We start from the raw sequence: 23438 nt of genomic DNA, 5'->3' as shown, positions 1-23438 counted from the left end.
CACCAATGAGCAGCTTGGGGTCGGAAATGCCAATTTTAATTCAAAATTTCATTTCCAATTGCATTTCTCATAGTTGGTTTGTGGTGATAAGTATTTCCTGTCATGTGCACCTCCAGATTGTTGTGCTCAGCAACATGGATGTCAGCTTCTTTGTCTCTGTACCAGTGTACACAATTCCTCTGAAAGAAACAGGCCACAAGGGAAGAAAGCTGTGGAAAAGCCAATCTAATGTACCCCAAGGCTGTGGAGCAGAGAGATCTCCTCTAATACCACCTAGCAAAACCAATATTGCCTTCCTGTAGGAGATAAGGCTTGCGGCAAGCAGATGACATCAAATTGGGGCTAAATTGTGGCATTTTACCACAGGACTGAGTAGGGGGCAATGCATAGAAACACCACCCTATGGGGAACTCGGGGATGGCTTGGGAAAAATCCTTCTCCAAATAGCCTGCAGTAGGACTGCTCCATCCTTTGGGATAATGTTGGCTGATCCCTCCAGGATTGCTGGCCTGCAATTGAACAGACTCGTGTTATCTTCAGCTGCGCCAAACTCACACGTGGGGAAACTGGAAGGGGGGAAGGTGGCCTGTTGCCATATTGCTGCTTCCCAGACCCTGTGACTGCTGGTTGGATGAAAGGGCCGCAGTGTAACTTGGAGAAATCTAAAGTCTGGTCTAAATTGCACCACTGGAGTGGTTCTAAAGAGACACAAGGGTCACTCCATCAGCTGAGGACTGGCCACAGTGGTATTTGCTCCAGGGCCGTTCCCAACATGCTCGCTACGTAAGCAGTTGGGGAGCAAAAAACTGGCTGCACTGGCTTTACAGCATCTAAGGATTCCCTTGGCTACCACTCAGGCAGCTTTCTGCCTGCTTTGTGCTGTCACAGCAGTGAAAAGAAACCAGAACAGAGCCTGAGGATTTGACTCCAAATGCTAAATACTGCCTAATTTGCAGCAGGAATTTGTCCCAATAGTCCAACCTAAATCTTGGCAAATCTAGTTACATCTAAATCAAATGATAAATCAAAATCTAAGGGGGTGTAATCAGCTGGTTTGCTCTGGGTCAAAAATGTGTCATCCTTCATAAGACTGGTATGGAATGCCTTGCTGTATGTGAAGATTCTTAATCCATCTCTACACAGCAATAGGTTTCTTTGTTTTCTTATGCTACTGTTTTGCTGTATGGCTTGTATTTCCCAATTTTAGTTTAACATTGGCTTGTGTTTGCAGTAAATGACATTACCTGGAGGAATATGTAGTCATCCTGTACAGTCAAGGAATCCTGGTCGATGTTGCCAGCAAACTGGACTGTCGGTGTTTTATCAGAGCAATTCAGAATCTGACAGGTGATGTAGCGATAACCTGAGGGCAGGGGGAGAAACATGTTACAGCATTTTCAAAGACAGAGAAGCAAATATCTTGACATTCTGTTTGTGTGGGGGAAGCATCACATTAATCAGTATAGTCAGTTATAAAATAATTACACCTAACCCTCCCGCAGAAACCTTTTAATTTCCAAAGTGCTAGATGCACATTAACTACTGAATCCTCACCTCACTCCTCAGAGGTAAGAAGGTATTAGCCTCATTTCATGGTCAGAAAAACTGAGGCCCAGAAAGATTAAGGAATAGATGATGAATGGCCCTTGTGGAGGTGTTCAAGAGTGGGGGCTTGCCTGACCTGCACAAGGGCCCCTCACATGGCCAGATCACTCATTTACAGCAGTGGAGATCTGGTGTCCTGTAGTTGAAATCCAGGGAGTTCCCCTCATGTAAAACCGGGTGAAAACAGAATCAAGCCCATAGAATTTAAGAGAGAATACACAGATCTCTGCTATGGAATTTTAAAGGTTGGTTTCAAAGTTCTCCAGACATGTTATAATTCTCTATAAAATGCTTTAGGATTTTCCTCGCAGGTGAAAATGTCTATTTGGTAAATGGCCTGCATAAAAAGCCTATGCTGATTTGCACCAGCTGAGGCTCTGGCCCACAATATTTGCAGCCCTTGTCACGAGCACAGCTCCACTCCTTCTTCTCCACTAAGTGAGTCACCCAAGATGGGGTGCAGACTGGTGGATCAGGGAAGCAATCTGTTCCCACCTAATGGATGGAGCAAAGTGCTCCCACCTACTGTGTACGCCAAGCTGCTATGGGACAGAACTTCTCTTACGGTGGAGCCTAGCAAGCTTCTGTCCCACTATAGAGCTCTGTGTACAGCACACAGTCAGTCCAGCCCTAAGTGACTTGCCCACGCCCATGAAGGAAATTCCTATCTCCCAAACCTGAGATAAGAACACTACACATCACCTCGCTTCTGTCACAGTCTGAATGAGCAAAGCTTTAGCACTCATGTGTTTCATTATTCCTGCAGTGTGATAAGAAACTTACCACCCAAGACCCCATTTGTCAAGATTTTTATGAGAAGGTCCAAACCAGAACACCAAATCCAAACAGTGTCAAACTTTTGGGACAGTTTTAAAATCTGGACGTGGATCTGAAGCAGCTTGAGTCCATACTCCACTGCTTATCTCCAAACTATTTTCACAAGGGAATTGGGGCAAACACAGCCAAGTGCCATCAAAATTCCTTTAATTAGTCATAATTCAAATGGACAAGCATGAAACTAGTAAAGTCTCTAGTCTCTAGGTCCTGCTTCCATTGAAGTCAAAGGCAAAACTTCTATTGACCTCAACAGGGCCAGATAAAGCACTAAAGGACTCAGCCAGGAAATAAATGTATTAAAAATCATGGAAGAGAACAGTGTTCCTTTCTCAGATTCTTCTTTAGAAAATAAACACAAGACAATTACTCGTGATAGTTCATTTGAGGGAATCAGATTAAATGCACATGGTTCAACTTTCTCATGGAATTTAACCACAAAAAAAAAAAGTGGTGAACTATTACATGGATACTAGTTAATCAACAGCTATTTTTGCTACTCTATTCTGAAGTTACAGAATGAGTTATAAAATCTAGAAATGGGCAAAAATCAAACATGCTGGATCCAACCCTTGCCCCCTTTGCATTTTGGGGACATTAAACTTCCAAATCCATCTGTGGACATGAATTTTGCAAATGGCCACTATCATTGTGGCCTTGGTGGCACATAAAATACGGAGCCAAATGCATAGCTGAGTTCACATCTAATTAAAAAAAAAACCAAAGGACAAATCCCTAACTCTTTTTCTCTAACTGTGGAGAGCCCCAGGTATAATGGAAATGATTTCATCAGGCAAGTGGAGGTAAGAGAGAATTCGCAAGGGGAAAAAAATGTGCTCGCTCTTCACAGACCCACTTGGAATCATTTTAAGAATCTATTAATCTAGGAAATGGAATTATCACCACACAGCAGTTTGAGGGAAGGGTGGAATGGAGGAGGAACCCGGTCATGACGATGGATCTTCTGCCACATGTAACGTTGACTGGCCACTGTCCTCTGAAGAACAGGGTTACAGGAGCAGTAGAGGCTAATGTAGCATCAGGGCAATGCCACTGTCTCATGGTAATCCTACCACTATTCTGTTGAATGAATGGGAAATTTTCTTCCATCCAGCTCCTATTGAATCTCCCCTCACTAGACCCAACCAACTACTCAAAAACTCATTGGGTCCTGCAACTGTTCTGAGCTTCTGTGAAATCTGACCACATGGATTTGGGAGCTGAACTTTAGGTACCTGATTTTTAAGGGTTGGCCTTAATTTTTCACAGTGCTGAGGGCAGGGGTGGGGGGAAAGAGCTATCACGCTCTGAAAGGTTAAGTTATACATCCTTTACAATTAATGTATAATAGTGTGTAGGAGATAGGATGATCATCCACAGAATTAAACCATATTTCAAGGGTAGAACTCCTAAGAAGACAGACACATATATGTTGTAATTGTAGTGTCTACTTTGTACTTTTTGTAACTACTAGTATGTTTTTTTAAAAACAAAAACAAAACTATGTTGAATGTGTAACATAAGGATTTTCTGGGAAAAGACTGTTAATTCAGTGGAGCTGACACATGCGAGGATTCACTCTAGCAGACACTCACCCAGCACTACATTGCACTGCCAGCTGTATTTGCAAATCAGGAAAAAATGTTCAACGTTTAAGTGCCAGAACAAATTGCACTATTAATGGACTTTTTCACTGGAGCATAGCATCTTGACTTCAATTTATTTCAGAGCGGAAAACAAGTACATTTTAAATCATACTACATTTTTATAGATCAGGACAGTTTTGCTGAATACATATAAACAGAGCAAGAATCTGACAAGTGGAAAATATTTCTTCCCACTTTTTTATAAATGAATGCAAAAAGTAGTCTTTAAAATCAAAAGAAACAGCCATACACCAGGTATCTATTGCTATCATTTTCATCAGCATACCTCCACTGGGGTCCTGGATTTCCATATGAACCAAATCAGGGTCTCTGTCAACTCCGGCAATGGCCCTGAGAACATAATATAATTAAGTTATCTTGGGCCTGCTACAGAATAGTAATTACATGGATGGAAAAATAGAAAGATTTTGTACTAAACTGCTCCCACATCCTCATTGGCCATTTAAAATAAACCCCATTTATAATTTTAGATTATATGGATGGAAATCATACATTTCCTGTTCTCAGCATTATGCGTTGCTTTTTCTGTTTTACTAGAATCTCCATTACTAGAACACACAAACCACCAGGATATACATTAAGTTCAACTGGAGAAAGGAACAGAAATAGGTGGGGAACAGTAAATAAAACTGGATCTTTCTGAGGCAATCCCAGTTTAATCCTTTCCTAATTTCATAAATATACAGTACTGAACGTTAGCACATTCTCTTTTACAACTAGCTCTGACATTAGTGACAATCGGGCAAATATATTGCTAAGAAATATTTGGGGTTCTTTTTGTACTAGAAATCTTCTAAACCTGACACACAGCCCCTGTAACTAATCAATTACTCTTTGTTAGGCACATTCACTGGAAGTACAGATTCTCTTTTGACAAAGCAATTTAAAAATGAAGAATAATATTCAGTAGGAAATCCTGAGAATGGAACTAAAGGTGCATTTTAACTTAATAAAAGAAATAACGGGGATCCAGACTGATTCTCTTGGAACAGATAACTGTCACATTTGCTCAGCTAAAAGATTATTTTTAAACCTCAGAGCTTCTATCTCAGCCTAGGATTAGAAAATGAAGTGGTACTCTTTCTGCCTCCTACAACATGGTTCATAAGGAAGATTCTGCAAGGAAAATTTAGGTGACACAATTCTGCTGACAATACACCCAGCAAAACAGAATCCAGCTCACACTTCCACAACTGCATTGGCTTTTCAATGCCAACACTAGCAAAATATAAGAGCCCGTAAAGTAAGCAGATATGACATGAAGACACAGGGAGCAAATACATGGACTGAGAAAGTGCAATTTGGATACTTTTTAAAAACCACTAAAATACTTAGAGCAAATGATGATCTTGGTATGGTTATTAGCAATAAAGAGTATACTTTATGTTGAACTTGCATAATTGTTTAATGACTGATTGATTATGGCATTGATGGGACTGATTTATGGGAAAGATTAAGGGTCAGACTCAGAGGCAGATTAAGGCTCCCTGGGGCCCTGGGCCGGACCAAGTAGGGGGCCCCTTCCCATCCCTCCGCTTGTGGTCCAGCCCCCATTCTGCCCCTGGCCCTGCCCGAGGCCCCACCCCTTTCTGCCCCTTCCCTGGGGCCCATCCCTGTTCCACCCAGGGTTCCCCATTCTGCCCCCCCACTGCATCCCCCTGCAACCCATTCACTCCTTTCTGCCTCCCCACTGCAGCCCCAAGACCGGAGAAGCTCTGTCCCCGCACCACGGTCCCGGGTCCACAGCAGGGAGTGAGAGCTCCTTCAGGCCCAGGGCCACAGTGGGTGCTGGGGCTTCCCCTGCCATTCCCAAGCTTCTGTGGAGGACCAGGTGATTGGGCTTCTCCTGCCCTGCCCGCCTGGCATTTCTGCCAGAGAGCGGGGGCAGGGGCTTCTCCTGCTGCCCTGAGGCTTCTGCCAGGGACGGGGTTGGGTGGAACTGGGGGCTTCCCCTGCATCCTGCAGCTTCTGCCAGGGACAGGGTTGGGTGGTGCTGGGGTTCCCCCCATCCCACAGCTTCTACCGGGGAGCGGGTCAGGGGTTGTTGGGGCTTCCCCCATCCCGCAGCTTCTGTGTCTGAAAAGTGTGTCTTAAAAGTGCTATTGTAAATGGATAGTATTCATCTGTGAGCAGAGGGCCAGCCCAAGGTCTGTGAACCACTTTAATCCCACTTAAGCCCTCCAAGTAGGGTTGGTAGAAGTCCTCTGTATGAGGACAAGGTTAGGATGCAATAAAATGGTGTGGAGGAGAAAATGTGATGAGAGAAGTGAGTGAGTAGAGATACTAATGAGTTCTTTAAAGGTGCAGATGAGAAGTTTGACCTGATCATGGAAAAAGATGGGTAGTAGTGTGACATTCAGAACTAGACTATGATTTGGTACTGTGCATGTAGACGCTACCCATCCCCCAGAGAAGGTGTGTCAGGAATGGGTGGAGCCTTGACTCCACCACACAATGTGCTAGCTAGCACACATGATGCAACATGGTAGTGTGCCAGCAGCAAATTAGTACTCCTACCCACAGAGCATGGGAGAAGCAGGGAGGGAAGCGTGTCTCTGAGGGGCACAAAGCCTCCCCGGCATTGCTCCTAGGATGATCCAAGGTACATGCTGCCCTATACACAGGGCTTGTAGAAAAGTCATAAGCTAGCTCTTAACAATGAGAAAAATCATGATCAGACGAACCGGTGGGAAAGATATTTGCAGCAGTATTTTGCACAAAATTAATGGGGAGAGAAGTGAGATGTGAGAACAGGAGATAGGACAAGGCAGGAAATTGCTAGATCACAAACAAGAGAAAAATCTTGCTTTTGTTGAGAAATCGGTCTGCAAAATGCAAAATCTATTGTAAAAAGAAAAGGAGTACTTGTGGCACCTTAGAGACTAACCAATTTATTTGAGCATAAGCTTTCGAGAGCTACAGCTCACTTCATCAGATGCATGCAGTGGAAAATACAGTGAGGAGATTTATATACACACAGAACATGAAAAAATGGGAGTTATCATACACACTGTAAGGAGAGTGATCACTTAAGATGAGCTATTACCAGCAGGAGAGCGGGGGTGAGGGGGAAGAAGACCTTTTGTAGTGATAATCAAGGTCTGTAATCGAGTGACCAGAGAGACTGAAGTGTTCTCCGACTGGTAAGTCGCAATATTACAACAAAAAGACTTCAAAAACAGTCTCCAATGAGAGACTGCTGAATTGGAATTAATTTGCAAACTGGATACAATTAACTTAGGCTTGAATAGAGACTGGGAGTGGATGGGTCATTACACAAAGTAAAACTATTTCCCCATGTTTATTCCCTCCCCCATCCCCCACTGTTCTTCAGACGTTCTTGTTAACTGCTGGAAATGGCCCACCTTGATTATCACTACAAAAGGCTTTTTCCCCCCCACCCCCGCTCTCCTGCTGGTAATAGCTCATCTTAAGTGATCACTCTCCTTACAGTGTGTATGATAAGCCCTGGCTGGGATGATTTAACTGGGAATTGGTCCTGCTTCGAGCAGGGGGTTGGACTAGATGACCTTCTGGGGTCCCTTCCAACCCTGATATTCTATGATTCTATGATTCTATGATAACACCCATTTTTTCATGTTCTGTGTGTATATAAATCTCCTCACTGTATTTTCCACTGAATGCATCTGATGAAGTGAGCTGTAGCTCACGAAAGCTTATGATCAAATAAATTGGTTAGTCTCTAAGGTGCCACAGTACTCCTTTTCTTTTTGCGAATACAGACTAACGCGGCTGCTACTCTAAAATCTATTGTGGTATTTTGTGGACAATATGCTAAGCCAGAGAAGCTATTTAACCCACAGAATGGCTTAAGCTAAAGTGCATGTGAATGGTGGGAAGATCTTCAATCTTTTTCACAGTGTGGAACATCTCTATCCATGTAGATATCTGTAATATGTCAAATCACCCATGATAGCTCAACCGTTGCTCTTCAGGGAAGAAGAATGCTGTTTGCTGAATATTTTACTTTTTGCACTTGACCCCATACAACCGAGCAACAAACCTGCAGAAACTTCAAGCTGAAATTTTCAAAAGTTGAGATGGAGATACCACTTGTCATCAATAATGCAAAGACTGTTTTTTGGGGTACGCTTTAAATAACCTCTCCGATCCATACTTTATCACTAGTGGCTTCAAAAAACATAGATTTTGATGTCTGTCAATAGCTTTAGGCTTTTCATACTTCTTCTAATATCCCAGAATTGACAATTGTCTCCTGACAGCTTCATTCCACACAATGGCAGCACCTGGCAGTGACAAAAGTGAGGTCTGCATCTGTACATATATTTTCATTTCCACTGTAACACTCTAGAGCAAGAGGCTGCAACTGATCTGTTTTAATGTGGATTGGGCTGACATTTAAAGTTCATTATCTCATCAAGTATGAAACTGCAGAAAAACCTGAGAGTCTCTGGATTAAGTTTAGAAGTGTGAGCAACAAGGGTGATGTCGTGGTGGGCGTCTACTATAGACCACTAGACCAGGGGGATGAGGTGGACGAGGCTTTCTTCCGGCAACTCGCAGAAGATACTAGATCGCAGACCCTGGTTCTCATGGGAGACTTCAATCACCCTGATATCTTCTGGGAGAGCAATACAGAGGTGCACAGACAATCCAGGAAGTTTTTGGAAAGTGTAGGGGACAATTTCCTGGTGCAAGTGCTGGAGGAACCAACTAGGGGCAGAGCTCTTCTTGACCTGCTGCTCACAAACCGGGAAGAATTAGTAGGGGAAGCTAAAGTGGATGGGAACCTGGGAGGCAGTGACCATGAAATGGTTGAGTTCAGGATCCTAACACAAGGAAGAAAGGAGAGCACCAGAATACAGACCCTGGACTCCAGAAAAGCAGACATTGACTCTCTCAGGGAACTGATGGGCAAGATCCCCTGGGAGAATAACATGAGGGGGAAAGGAGTCCAGGAGAGCTGGCTGTATTTTAAAGAATCCTTATTGAGGTTACAAGGACAAACCATCCCGATGTGTAGAAAGAATAATAAATATGGCAGGCGACCAGCTTGGCTTAACAGTGAAATCCTTGCTGCTCTTAAATACAAAAAAGAAGCTTACAAGAAGTGGAAGATTGGACAAATGACCAGGGATGAGTATAAAAATATTGCTTGGGCTTGCAGGAGTGAAATCAGGAAGGCCAAATCACACTTGGAGTTGCAGCTAGCAAGAGATGTTAAGAGTAACAAGAAGGGTTTCTTCAGGTATGTTAGCAACAAGAAGAAAGTCAAGGAAAGTGTGGGCCCCTTACTGAATGAGGGAGGCAACCTAGTGACAGAGGATGTGGAAAAAGCTAATGTACTCAATGCTTTTTTTGCCTCTGTCTTCACGAACAAGGTCAGCTCCCAGACTACTGCACTGGGCAGCACAGCATGGGGAGGAGGTGACCAGCCCTCTGTGGAGAAAGAAGTGGTTTGGGACTATTTAGAAAAGCTGGACGAGCACAAGTCCATAGGGCTGGATGCGTTGCGTCTGAGAGTGCTAAAGGAGTTGGCGGCTGTGATTGCAGAGCCACTGGCCATTATCTTTGAAAACTCATGGTGATCAGGGGAAGTCCCGGAAGACTGGAAAAACGCTAATGTAGTGCCCATCTTTAAAAAAGAGAAGAAGGAGGATCTTGGGAACTACAGGCCAGTCAGCCTCACCTCAGTCCCTGGAAAAATCATGGAGCAGGTCCTCAAGGAATCAATTCTGAAGCACTCAGAGGAGAGGAAAGTGATCAGGAACAGTCAGCATGGATTCACCAAGAGCAAGTCATGCCTGACTAATCTAATTGCCTTCTATGACGAGATAACTGGCTCTGTGGATGAAGGGAAAGCAGTGGACGTGTTGTTCCTTGACTTTAGCAAAGCTTTTGACACTGTCTCCCACAGTATTCTTGCCAGCAAGTTAAAGAAGTATGGGCTGAATGAATGGACTATAAGGTGGATAGAAAGCTGGCTAGATTGTCGGGCTCAACGGGTAGTGATCAATGGCTCCATGTCTAGTTGGCAGCCGGTATCAAGTGGAGTACCCCAGGGGGTCGGTCCTGGGGCCGGTTTTGTTCAATATCTTCATAAATGATTTGGAGGATGGTCTGGATTGCACCCTCAGCAAGTTTGCAGATGACACTAAACTGGGAGGAGTGGTAGATATGCTGGAGGGTAGGGATAGGATAGAGAGGGACCTAGACAAATTGGAGGATTGGGCCAAAAGAAATCTGATGAGGTTCAACAAGGAGAAGTGCAGAGTCCTGCACTTAGGACGGAAGAATCCAATGCACCGCTACAGACTAGGGACCGAATGGCTCAGCAGCAGTTCTGCAGAAAAGGACCTAGGGGTTACAGTGGACGAGAAGCTGGATATCAGTCAACAGTGTGCCCTTGTTGCCAAGAAGGCCAATGGCATTTTGGGATGTACAAGTAGGGGCATTGCCAGCAGATCGAGGGACGTGATCGTTCCCTTCTATTCGACATTGGTGAGGCCTCATCTGGAGTACTGTGTCCAGTTTTGGGTCCCACACTACAAGAAGGATGTGGAAAAATTGGAAAGAGTCCAGCGGAGGGCAACAAAAATGATTAGGGGACTGGAACACATGACTTATGAGGAGAGGCTGAGGGAACTGGGGATGTTTAGTCTACGGAAGAGAAGAATGAGGGGGGGGATTTGATAGCTGCTTTCAACTACCTGAAAGGGGGTTCCAAAGAGGATGGCTCTAGACTGTTCTCAATGGTAGCAGATGACAGAACAAGGAGTAATGGTCTCAAGTTGCAGTGGGGGAGATTTAGGTTGGATATTAGGAAAAACTTTTTCACTATGAGGGTGGTGAAACACTGGAATGCGTTACCTAGGGAGGTGGTGGAATCTCCTTCCCTAGAAGTTTTTAAGGTCAGGCTTGACAAAGCCCTGGCTGGGATGATTTAGTCGGGGATCGGTCCTGCTTTGAGCAGGGGGTTGGACTAGATGACCTCTTGAGGTCCCTTCCAACCCTGATATTCTATGATTCTATGATCCCCAGATGCTCTCTTCCCCTTAAAAAATTATTTAAACCAATGTGGATAAATGAAAGTGTTTGGGGTTTTTTTAGCTTGGTGGGGGAAAATAGCGTGTATGTGTTTGTTTCTGGTTCAGATGTTTTTCTTGTATTCTTCCAACATAACTACTTGCTGTAACTATACATAAGCCAATGAATGTGCACTTGATCCTATTAATAGTCCAATAATAAAACAGGCAAGTTAGCTTTAAAAAAACATTAATGTACAGACAACACATGTTTTGTATATATAAACTGTGTTTCGCTTTATTACAATTCTGTAAGATACTTAAAGAACAACCACCAGCTGAGACAAGTTTAATTCAGCTTGCATAGGGGAGGCTCCTTTTTGGCTAAACTAGTAAAAGCGTAACCTTTAGATCATCAGGGTCTAGACTTGAGTCTCAGCTACACTAATATACAGCAATGTCTCCCAAAGTGTGGGATGCTGCCCCTCAGGACCACAAAGGGTAAGACATGGATAGATCTCTGAATTGTTCTCCAGAGTCTCAAGCTTTCATTTTTTAAGAACTCAGTCTCTGGTTGTTATGGTAGCAAAGAAAATCTCAAAACATGAAGTGTGTGTAACCAATGCACTGAGTTTGCAGACAGACTGAAACAGTAACTCTGAAGTGTGAACTGCTCCCTTCATTTAAATAACTCACATGCCAATGGTGCTTTAAAGGTCAACATTGTTAACTATTTTCACTGGTCCTCAAAGCATGTAACAAAGAAGATACAGTATTAGACTGTGAAGATCTACACAAGCATTTGGAAGTTGTGTGTGTCCCGTGTTATATATAGGCTTGGAAGATTAGGTTTCTATAAGTAAATATCATTAAACATTGACTTTACTGTACACACACAAACCAATGAAAAAATATTTCCATTGATAATAATCAAAATTTACAGATAGGCAAAATAAGAAAAATGCTGCTTGAGAACTTATTCAAATTTGTTTTAAGGATATTTACTTTGTGTATTTCAACATGTGATGTTGACAATTTGTGTTTTAATGGTTATTAAGCTTTAGCTTTTTGAATCTCAACATCTACTGTGATTACATAATTACTGTCTGACTGCGCCCCCCCACCATACTTTCCCAAACAATTAAAAAATGCTCAAAAATAATCATATATTATCCATTGAAATGATTTTAAAAAGTCTGCCAAGCCCAGTTATACAGCTGGTCAAACTAGATGACTACAATGGTCCCTTCTGGCCTTGGAATCTAAGAATTACTAAAGTGTGGGGTTGCAGACCCGGTGGGTGCAGAAGACTTATACATTTTTAAAAGTATGGGAAACACTAATTTACAGGACACACACAATACATGCAGCTCATGGATGGACAGCTCAGTTGGATGTTATCAATACTGTGGGACATATCCAGGCCCTCTTTACATTTCATAGAATGATAGAATCATAGAATATCAGGGTTGGAAGGGACCTCAGGAGGCCATCTAGTCCAACCCCCTGCTCAAAGCAGGACCAATCCCCAACTAAATCATCCCAACCAGGGCTTTGTCAAGCCTGACCTTAAAAACCTCTAAGGAAGGAGATTCCACCACCTCCCTAGGTAACCCATTCCAGTGCTTCACCACCCTCCTAGTGAAAAAGTTTTCCTAATGTCCAACCTAAACCTCCCCCACTGCAACTTGAGACCACTACTCCTTGTTCTATCATCTGGTACCACTGAGAACAGTCTAGATTCATCCTCTTTGGAACCCCCTTTCAGGTAGTTGAAAGCAGCTATCAAATCCCCACTAATTCTTCTCTTCTGCAGACTAAATAATCCCAGTTTCCTCAGCCTCTCCTCATAAGTCATGTGTTCCAGCCCCCTAATCATTTTTGTTGCCAAAATCATTTTTGTTGCCAAAATCATTTTTGTTGTCTGTCCTCAAATACAGACAAAGTTACTATTGATACACAAGCAATATTATTCTAGCTGGCTCAGGAAAGCCCTCTCAGCCGCTCACACAGATTACTAGTGCCAAGTGCATAACTGATTTCAGCAGTGTGGGGTGCGTGGTGGATCTGTGGGGTATACACTACAAGGTGTGGCCCACACTCCCTGACCCCTACCTTAGAATACCACTTCTGCAGCCCTGGAGAATCTATGGCATGTGGACTCCACAATGCCTGATTTTCAACTGGCCTGTACTTTGTGGACTACTTCTGTCTACAAATTTTCCATCAATTTGGATTTTCAAGGAAACAAGTATTTTCTCAATGTACCTGCTTTCCTTGAAAACTTTAGATTTTGTGTTAAAAACCAAAAATATTGATCATTTTCAATTTTCATCAGTGTTCAGCTAAAAATTTCTCAATTTGTGGAATTTTCAGCCCAACATCTTTTGATATTTGATTGCCAGCAGCTGACTTGGGGAAGGACTTTGTTGTTGACAAAAAGTCAAAAATTTCCACTGAAAATTTTGACTATTTTTTTGGTTTGGGTGAAATATTCCCAGGGTACGGGGGGGGAGATGGAGGAAGGAGGAGGACATTAGACATATCAGGGAGGTAAATACTAAGGATGGAGAAGAGTTATTTAAACTAAAGGACAATGTTGGTGCAAGAACAAATGGGTATAAATGCCCATGAGTAATTTCAGCCTGGAAAGAGAAGGAGGTTTCTAACCAGAGGAGGTTTTGGAAGAACTTCCGAATAGGAGTAGCAGGGGGCAAGAAATTTACTGGTTTTAAGATGGAGCTTGGTAAGTGTATGATTATAGGATGGGGTCACCTGTAATAGCAGGGGGGCTGGACTTGATGAATTAGGAGATCTCTTCCAGTCCTTAATTCTCATGTTCTCATCTCCTGACCAGCTCTATTGTGGAGTTGTGTATACCTGTAGCAAAGTGAGTGTGAAACTACTAGTCTGATTTGGTAGTGGCTCATCCCAACTGTAGAAGAGTATAAATGACTAAACAAGGCGCAAGTCAGTGCTACATCAGTCCTCATGGGTTTTGGCCACCTTTGTTCCCACATACACATCATGAGTGGCCTGAATTTGATCTTTTAGATGGATTTGATACAAATAGCTATTAATAGGTTCTCACTTAGGCCACTTAATTATGCAGAGCTCCCTACAATTTTAGTGTGTGTGTGGGAGCTTTAAGCTCCTCTTCTGTTCCTTTCAGCCCCCATCTCACGGACCCTAATTCTCATCTCTGTTAACTCAGTTTTTACACTGTGCAAAAATTGACTTTAAGGGAGTTACACCAGCATAAAAATGATATAATGGAGTAGACAAACAAGCTCCTGTGTCTGTGTATACACAAATATACACTCTCACATTGTGCACATTTTACATTTCTCAGTAAGAACACTAAGAATTTCTATATTCAGAATTCCTTTGTTCTGAGTTTGTCAAGCCTTTAATATTGTTTTAACCAAGATTGCTATTTTATTTAATTATTTCTCATCCTTGTGATCTGCTCATAACAGCTTTCACTTACTTCAATCACAAAAAATATCAGAAAAGTAGTAGTGGTCATTTATAATTTGACCTACAGTCACATAATATATGGGAGTCAAAAACACAAATTGTTAACACACAGTACACCTTGAAATGTGAATCATGAACAATAACCCTTCACACACTATAATATAAAGCTGATGCCTTTGGATATGATCTCCATATAGGCAGTACTTCTGTATTTTAAATGCCCTGTGCTAATTTGGGGGAAGAGACAGGGGATGATTTCTTTTTTTTTAATCTCATTTTATTCAAGAGAAGCAAGAATTAGGTACCTAATCAAGTGGAATCTGTCATGGATGTATAGTTCATCTACACTAATTAGGTTCCTCAAGAAGCACACAAAAGGGCTCCATTGTTAAATATTTCATGCAATTTACTGTGGTGCATGCTGATGCAGAGAGATCCTCAAATAAGCTAGCTCTAAAAACAACAAACAAAACCCTCTTCATCACGGTTACATGAGCCTCCTATCAAAGACCCAGTGAAAACTAGCAAGTTTGCACTCTCTGTTCTCCAGCACCGCTTTATTATAACCTGTTAATAATAATATTATGCTTATCAGAACGTTAATAGGTTCAAGATCTGGAACTGAAACTGATTTTCAGTAATTCACACTGTCAGTTCAACAGCAAAGCACTCCTTAGAAATCCAGTGAAAACAGCATTATTCATTGCTTACAATTTGAAGGACCAGGTGAAAAACTGTTTTTACTACATACAGTACTGTGGGGATTTTTTTTTTTAAACACTGTTGCAAATGTCTGCTCTCATTAGCTTTAAAGGATAATGGCTCCTGGGAATTTGAGTTACTTGGGGAGACAAAAAACAATTTGATTTACACAATATAATAATATATTTGAGTTACAACTGCTTTATGTTTTGGACGTGGCAAGGGGAATTCATTATATCATCTTTGAAAATCAACCTGTCAACTGCTCATTCAATGCCCTACCAGGCCAATGTCCCCTGCTCTGTGTCTGCCCCCCATGTTTAAATACTTTGTAATGAAAATATTCTCTGAGCCCATCTCATTTTAATAGCAGTACTGGAGCTGTTTGTCATATTGATCTCAACACAAAAATGAAAATAAATATTACCTTAACTGATCAAGCCAAATGTAAGAATGACTGTCCATACAGATTCTTGGCTTAACAGTCAAAAGCCTTTCACACAAAATTCAGTGTTACAGATTCAGTGAAATCCTATCTCCACTTCCCCCTCCTTCAGGGCATAACATGTCTGAAATCCCCTTTTTCACTTGGCACTTGTATAGCCAGAAACCCACTACAGTTGACATCCATGACTCCAGCTATGACTGATTACTCACATAGGATTTCATGTTAGGAACTGAACTTTGGTCTCCAGAGTGCAAGAGCTCTTCATAAATAAAGTCTTTTTTTAACCATTCACGAAAATAAAGAGCCTATATTTTGAAAAATAGATTTCTATAGCACAGGATCAACATACTCCACTGAGTTGAGGAAAATAAATTCTTTAAGGATTGAGATATAGTAATAAAGAAACAATTTCCCTAATTCTAACTGAAAATGAAATAGGCCACATTCCGTAGTCCTTACTCACCAAGAACACGTATGAGGGGAGGACTCCTGCCTCATACTGAGAAAGCGGGATGATCAGCGAGTTATCTTAAGTGCCTAAACACAAATGCAAGAAGCCTGGGAAACAAGCAGGGAGAACTGGAAGTCTGGCATGGTCAAGGAATTATGATGTGATTAGAATAACAGAGACTTGGTGGGATAACTCACATGACTGGAGTAACATCATGGATGGATATAAACTGTTCAGGAAGGACAGGCCGGGCAGAAAAGGTGGGGGAGTTGCACTGTATGTAAGAGAGAAGTTTGACTGCTCAGAGCTCCGGTATGAAACTGCAGAAAAATCTGAGAGTTTCTGCATTAAGTTTAGAAGTGTGAGCAACAAGGGTGATGTTGTGGTGGGAGTCTGCTATAGACCACTGGACCAGGGGGATGAGGTGGACGAGGCTTTCTTCCGGCAACTAACAGAAGTTACTAGATCGCAGGTCCTGGTTCTCATGGGAGACTTCAATCACCCTGATATCTTCTGGGAGAGCAATACAGCGGTGCACAGACAATCCAGGAAGTTTTTGGAAAGTGTAGGGGACAATTTCCTGGTGCAAGTGCTGGAGGAACCAACTGCATGCAGAGCTCTTCTTGACCTGCTGCTCACAAACTGGGAAGAATTAGTAGGGGAAGCAAAAGTGGATGGGAAGCTGGGAGGCAGTGACCATGAGATGGTTGAGTTCAGGATCCTGACACAAAGAAGAAAGGAGAGCCGCAGAATACGGACCCTGGACTTCAGAAAAGCAGACATTGACTCTCTCAGAGAACTGATGGGCAGGATCCAGTGGGAGAACAACATGAGGGGGAAAGGAGTCCAGGAGAGCTGGCTGTATTTTAAAGAATCCTATTGAGATTGCAGGAAGAAACCATCCCAATGTGTAGAAAGAATAGTAAATATGGCAGGCGACCAACTTGGCTTGACAGTGAAATCCTTGCTGATCTTAAACACAAAAAAGAAGCTTACAAGAAGTGGAAGGTTGGACAAATGACCAGGGCGGAATACAAAAATATTGCTCAGGCATGCAGGAGTGAAATCAGGAAGGCCAAATCACACTTGGAGTTGCAGCTAGCAAGAGATGTTAAGAGTAACAAGAAGGGTTTCTTCAGGTATGTTAGCAACAAGAAGAAAGTCAAGGAAAGTGTGGGCCCCTTACTGAATGAGGGAGGCAAACTAGTGACAGAGGATGTGGAAAAAGCTAATGTACTAAATGCTTTTTTTGCCTCTGTCTTCACGAACAAGGTCAGCTCCCAGACTACTGCACTGGGCAGCACAGCATGGGGAGGAGGTGACCAGCTCTCTGTGGAGAAAGAAGTGGTTTGGGACTATTTAGAAAAGCTGGACGAGCACAAGTCCATAGGGCTGGATGCGTTGCATCCGAGAGTGCTAAAGGAGTTGGCGGATGTGATTGCAGAGCCATTGGCCATTATCTTTGAAAACTCATGGCGATCGGGGGAGGTCCCGGAAGACTGGAAAAAGGCTAATGTAGTGCCCATCTTTAAAAAAGGGAAGGAGGAGGATCTTGGGAACTACAGGCCAGTAAGCCTCACCTCAGTCCCTGGAAAAATCATGGAGCAGGTCCTCAAAGAATCAATTCTGAAGCACTTAAAGGGGAGGAAAGTGATCAGGAACAGTCAGCATGGATTCACCAAGGGCAAGTCATGCCTGACTAACCTAACTGCCTTCTATGACAAGATAACTGGCTCTGTGGATGAGGGGAAAGCAGTGGATGTGTTATTCCTTGACTTTAGCAAAGCTTTTGATATGGTCTTCCAAAGAATTCTTGCCAGCAGGTTAAAGAAGTATGGGCTGGATGAATGGACTATAAGGTGGTTAGAAAGCTGGCTAGATCATTGAGCTCAACGGGTATTGATCGATGGCTCCATGTCTAGTTGGCAGCCGGTATCAAGCGGAGTGCCCCAAGGGTCGGTCCTGGGGCCGGTTTTGTTCAATATCTTTATTAATGATCTTGAGGATGGCATGGACTGCACCCTCAGCAAGTTTGCAGATGACACTAAACTGGGAGAAGTGGTAGATGCGCTGGAGGGTAGGGATAGGATACAGAGGGACCTAGACAAATTGGAGGATTGGGCCAAAAGAAATCTGATGAGGTTCAACAAGGAGAAGTGCAGAGTCCTGCACTTAGGACGGAAGAATCCCATGCACTGCTACAGACTGGGGACCGAATGGCTAGGCAGCAGTTCTGCAGTAAAGGACCTAGGGGTTACAGTGGACGAGAAGCTGGATATGAGTCAACAGTCTGTCCTTGTAGCCAAAGAAGGCTAACAGCATTTTGGGCTGTATAAGTAGGGGCATTGCCAACAGATCGAGGGACGTGATCATTCCCCTCTATTTGACATTGCTGAGGCCTCATCTGGAATACCTTGTCCTGTTTTGGGCCCCACACTACAAGAAGGATGTGGAAAAATTGGAAAGAGTCCAGTGGAGGGCAACAAAAAGATTAGGGGGCTGGAGCACATCACTTATGAGGAGAGGCTGAGGAAACTGGGATTATTTAGTCTGCAGAAGAGAAGAATGAGGGGGGATTTGATAGCTGCTTTCAACAACCTGAAAGAGGGTTCCAAAGAGGATGGATCTAGGCTGTTCTCAGTGGTAGCAGATGACAGAACAAGGAGTAATAGTCCCAAGTTGCAGTGGGGGAGGTTTAGGTTGGATGTTAGGAAAAACTTTTTCACTAGGAGGGTGGTGAAGCACTGGAATAGGTTACCTAGGGAGGTGGTGGAATCTCCTTCCTTAGAGGTTTTTAAGGTCAGGCTTGACAAAGCCCTGGCTGGGATGATTTAGTTGGGGATTGGTCCTGCTTTGAGCAGGGGGTTGAACTAGATGGCCTCCTGAGGTCCCTTCCAACCCTGATATTCTATTCTATGATTCTATGACTGTCTTGGGGTGAGGTTAGCCCTTGTGTAGACAGCCAACACGCAGCCCATGCATTACTGACGTGTTACTTAAGCGGAACTTAACTGGTGGATAGATCTTGTGCTAGCTTTCTGCACAGAGGTGAATTTGACCCTATATGAGTAAGGTTTGTAGAGCCCAACTCACTGTATGTCAACGGAGTGAGAGGAATCCCAAACTATGAAATTTTCTCCTCTTGGGAATTGTTATTACATTATGTTTTTTATTTTTTAAAATGGGCCTAACCCACAACAGTCACTGAATTCGCTGAGAGTTGTGAGTGCCTCACCTCTTTCAGGACAAGGCCAAATAATGCTATTTCTAGAGAAACCTCCCCACAGTCCCCATCCATAGGTATGCTAAGTACCTGATAAAACATGAGTCAATCAGGGTTAAAATTCATTAAGCTAAATAACTGTAATAAAAACATCCTATTTTGGTTAGGTTTGGTTGGTTTCAGCTTCTGTTCAGCAATAGAGCTGGTCAAAAATTTGTGACAAAAGTTTCTGATCAAAGAATGTTTTGTTGAAATTTAAACTTTGCATGGAGAAATGATGATTTTGTTGCAATTTTTCAATTTTCTGAAGTGACACTTTTAAATAAACAAAATATTTCATTTCTTAATGTTAATTTGAAATTAAATAGTTTTGAGTTGATATTTTGACATAAAATGTCCATTGCAAATCTACATTTTATTTTTTCAGGGCACAACATTTTGATTCAACTGAAAAATGTCAAAGTTTTTCTTTTCAATATTTCCAAGCTGGTTTTTTATTATTATTATTCTTAAGTCTTCAAAATGTTTCTTATTTTCTTTCTTATTTTTATCTTATCCTATTTTCCTTCTCAATATTTTGGCTTTTCATCCCCATTCTGGACATTAAAAAAATGTCAAAATACTGGACAGAAATTCCACTTTCTGACATGCTTTGCTTTGCAACAAGGAGATCTGGAAAAGCCTATCTGCAGCGGAGTAGCAAAACAAAAAACAAAAAATCTCTGGCTGGATCTTCCAGGGATGGGTCACACTCTCCTTGCCACTGGCTGACTAGTCTGGTTCTGCCTCCTGACCTCTGAACGGAATTGTAGAGGATAGAGCATATGTGGACTTTACTTGGCAGAAGAGTTAATACCACAAACCGAGGGTGCAAAAAAACGAAGAGAAAAAGGATAGGTGGGTATGAGGGAGGAGTAGGTAATAAATATAGAACTAAAAGTGACCTTATTAAAATCAGTTTTGTTAACACTAGATGTTAAGATAGTTTTGTAAAGTTGAGACAGAGAAGGGGCCAATTTCTCTTCTGGTGTAAACAGACACACTTCCATTGATTTCAATAGAGTTTCATCTATTCATCAGCAGTGAATTTAGCTCAATGTTAAGAGAGAGCAAGCTTGATACTTTAGTGTCTGCCAAAGTAAAGTTAGTTTAAGGTGTAGTGGTGTGATGTCTAACGAGCATGTGATGACCATACACAGTAGAGAGGACTTGAATGATATAATTAAGACTATATGGTATAAGATGTGGAGGTGTACTGTAAACCCAGTCTGTCCTTACCTTTTAGGTACTCCCATAGTATGAGTGTTTCATATGCAAAGACTGAAGATGAATTCAGGTTAAGTTGAACAAATGGAACTTTATTAAACCCTTTGCACTGCTCTGTCCACATGGCTGAGTTGCTTCCAGCCTGCGTTCCCTGTTACACTAGACTGGTGTCCTGTCAATAGCAGTCCCTCAGTAAACACGGAACATGGGCCCTCTGACTCTGGTACCACTGATCATCACACATCTTCCCTATTTTCCAAACATTTTAATATAAACACTAAAAAAAAATAATTGACACCCAGAGTCCCACAGAGTCCCTTCACCCAGATGTTGCTAGAACATAGCTGAGTTGGAGTCCGGTCTTTACCACAGACTCAGCAGATTACGCTGTCTTTGAAATAGTTTGGACTCGTCAGCAGGCAACCACAGTAGGAGTGACCCAGGGAGTGACCTATTTCTGTCTCTCTGTCACCTGTTTTTGAGTCTAGGAAACTATTCTCTGAGGAGCTTCTTCCCCCTCTGTGTGGATGATTCTCCATCTCTACATTCTGTGATGATCTCTGTAGGCTCTCTCTAAGTGTTTTGTCTGCTGGCTTGTAAGTGCCTCCTTGTTCTTTTGGATCAATTGTCATATGACCTGGATGAGACTGCACCTCTCTCAGCTCCTTTAGTCCATTCCTTCTGGTGTATGTGTATGTGCATGTGCATATATATAGTATTTTATATGGTGTGTGTGTATGTGTGGGGAAAGGAGTTGGTATTCTTTCTCCCACGCAGGTGAAAAGAGGTCCACCAGAGCTGACACAGGTAGCTGTGACACAGGTAGCTTCCAAGAAGGAAGCAGATCGTGACACAGACTCACAGCTTGCTACTGGTCCCGCTTCTGGAGCAGTGCCTCTACACGCTAACCTGTACTTGGGATGGATTGCCAGGTTCCAATCTGACCATAATATTTTTATATATATATTTACTATATTATCCTTACTTTATAATCTCCATATTTTACAAAGAGAGACCTCCAATGAAGTGGGTTTTAGCCCACGAAAGCTTATGCTCAAATTAATTTGTTCGTCTCTAAGGTGCCACAAGTACTCTTGTTCTTTCTCCAAATAAGAAGCTCAGCAGAGTCACTGCTGGGTTGGCCAGGCCCTAGCGCCTCACCTGTAGAGCACCAGGTTTCGGAGCCCAGGCTCCAGCCCAAGCCTGAACATCTACACTGCCATTTTTAGCCCTGGAGCACAAACGCCCCACGCCTGAGACAACTGACTTTTTGCTGCATAGACATACCCCAATTGCCTAAAGAACTTGGGGAGGGGGAACACAGCAAGTGCAGGCACTAGTTAGGAAGGCAGCTGAAATTAGGTAAGTCCATTAGAGTGTAGGCCACCAGCTGGCTAACTCCATAATCTTGAAAGCCAGAGATGACTGTACAAGGATAAAGATACACTGCAATGCAATTCACGCTGTTCAGAAATACCAAAGGAACTACGATGATAAGATCTTTTGGGGAGACACCATGTCTTCCTGTGTGGATAGACAGTGTCTAGCACTTTGTGGGTATGATTGGAATACAAAATAATAATAAATAATGCTAAAATTAGAATTGTATGAAACCCTCTGTATTATATTAAAGCCCACATGTGGAAGCTGAGATTTTTTTAAGGTTTTTTTTCCCAACAGAATACAGGCAATTAGTTAAATATAAAATTTGATCACTTCCACAACTGACCACAATTTTTCTTCTCTTTCATTTCCATTCTGGAACAAGTCACACATTTTCACAGATTGGCTTCGGGTAACTTTCATAGAACAGTGGCCATTTTAGTTCAACAAACAGTTCTTTTCCTCCCTGGGAAAACAACCCACCATATTTGTGGAAAGACAGCACATGTTTTGCGAATTGGACAAAAACATGACTTTTCACTTGCTTCCCAAGCAATGAACATTTTTCTATACAGATGTAGATAATGCCAGATTCAGCCTTTAACTTTATAGATTTTTCGCTTTAGATTGATACATCTGGCTTCTAGAGATCACTTTTATCTGTAAAATGAAGTGCAGTTTGAGTAGACATTAAAATTCTCTCTAAACCAACGTCAGTAGATCACGGTACTGAAAACTCTTACATTCGATTCAATTGGGGCTCCTTGCCTGAGTAAGTATGAGTCTGAATTTGCAAGACTGGACCCAGGAGAACAGGAGACTAGAATTGCCCCTGCAAAAGATGTTAAATTTGTTTTATTATCCTTCCTCCTGCCTCAGGAAACACTTAGGAGGAATAGTATCAGATACTTTTTCCTTTCATGTGTTCATTGGAGACTAACAACAATGTATGCCTCTTACCAAAAAATATGGTCTTTTGACACTCGTTCCTGCAGAAGAGTCCATTTTTTCCCCAAGTCAACTGACACATAGAGCTTCAAAGAAAAAAGAAAAATATTAGCTGGTAGAACACTGCTAACAGTTTAAATTTTAAAAGACAGTGGCTAACCAAGGGACTTTGAAATAAGCTATTAAAAGGACAGATTTCACGTAAATCAAAGTCGGTTCAAGGAATTTTCTAGAATGCTTTCCAAAGCAATAACATTTGAATCTTTTTGATCAAGTGAAACGAAGACAAACTTCCTTAACATTAATATATACACACAAAAAATTTATATACACACACACAAAATATATATATATATATAAACAAGAGTGAAACGCTCTGTCAATGACATCTTGTTTCCCATGAAAACAATGTACAATTTCATTT

General features: G+C 42.2%; 1 protein-coding gene across 5 annotated transcripts in view; it reads right to left on the bottom strand.

Moving 5' to 3' along the window:
• The window catches only part of SORCS2 (sortilin related VPS10 domain containing receptor 2), an 806006-nt gene that overhangs the window by 118621 nt on the left and 663947 nt on the right, over positions 1-23438 (bottom strand). For all 5 annotated transcript variants that reach the window (XM_074951738.1, XM_074951740.1, XM_074951739.1 and 2 more), the window contains exons 5-7: positions 23027-23100; positions 4372-4436; positions 1245-1363 (exon numbers count right to left, since the gene is read on the bottom strand). In XM_074951738.1, coding sequence (XP_074807839.1) covers positions 1245-1363; positions 4372-4436; positions 23027-23100 — 258 coding nt within the window. The remainder of the gene's footprint in view (positions 1-1244; positions 1364-4371; positions 4437-23026; positions 23101-23438) is intronic.

The sequence above is a fragment of the Natator depressus genome, chromosome 4 (assembly GCF_965152275.1).
Source record: "Natator depressus isolate rNatDep1 chromosome 4, rNatDep2.hap1, whole genome shotgun sequence".
NCBI lineage: Eukaryota > Metazoa > Chordata > Testudines > Cheloniidae > Natator > Natator depressus.
Note: the sequence above shows the minus strand (reverse complement) of the source record. Positions and strands in the feature narration are given on the sequence as shown.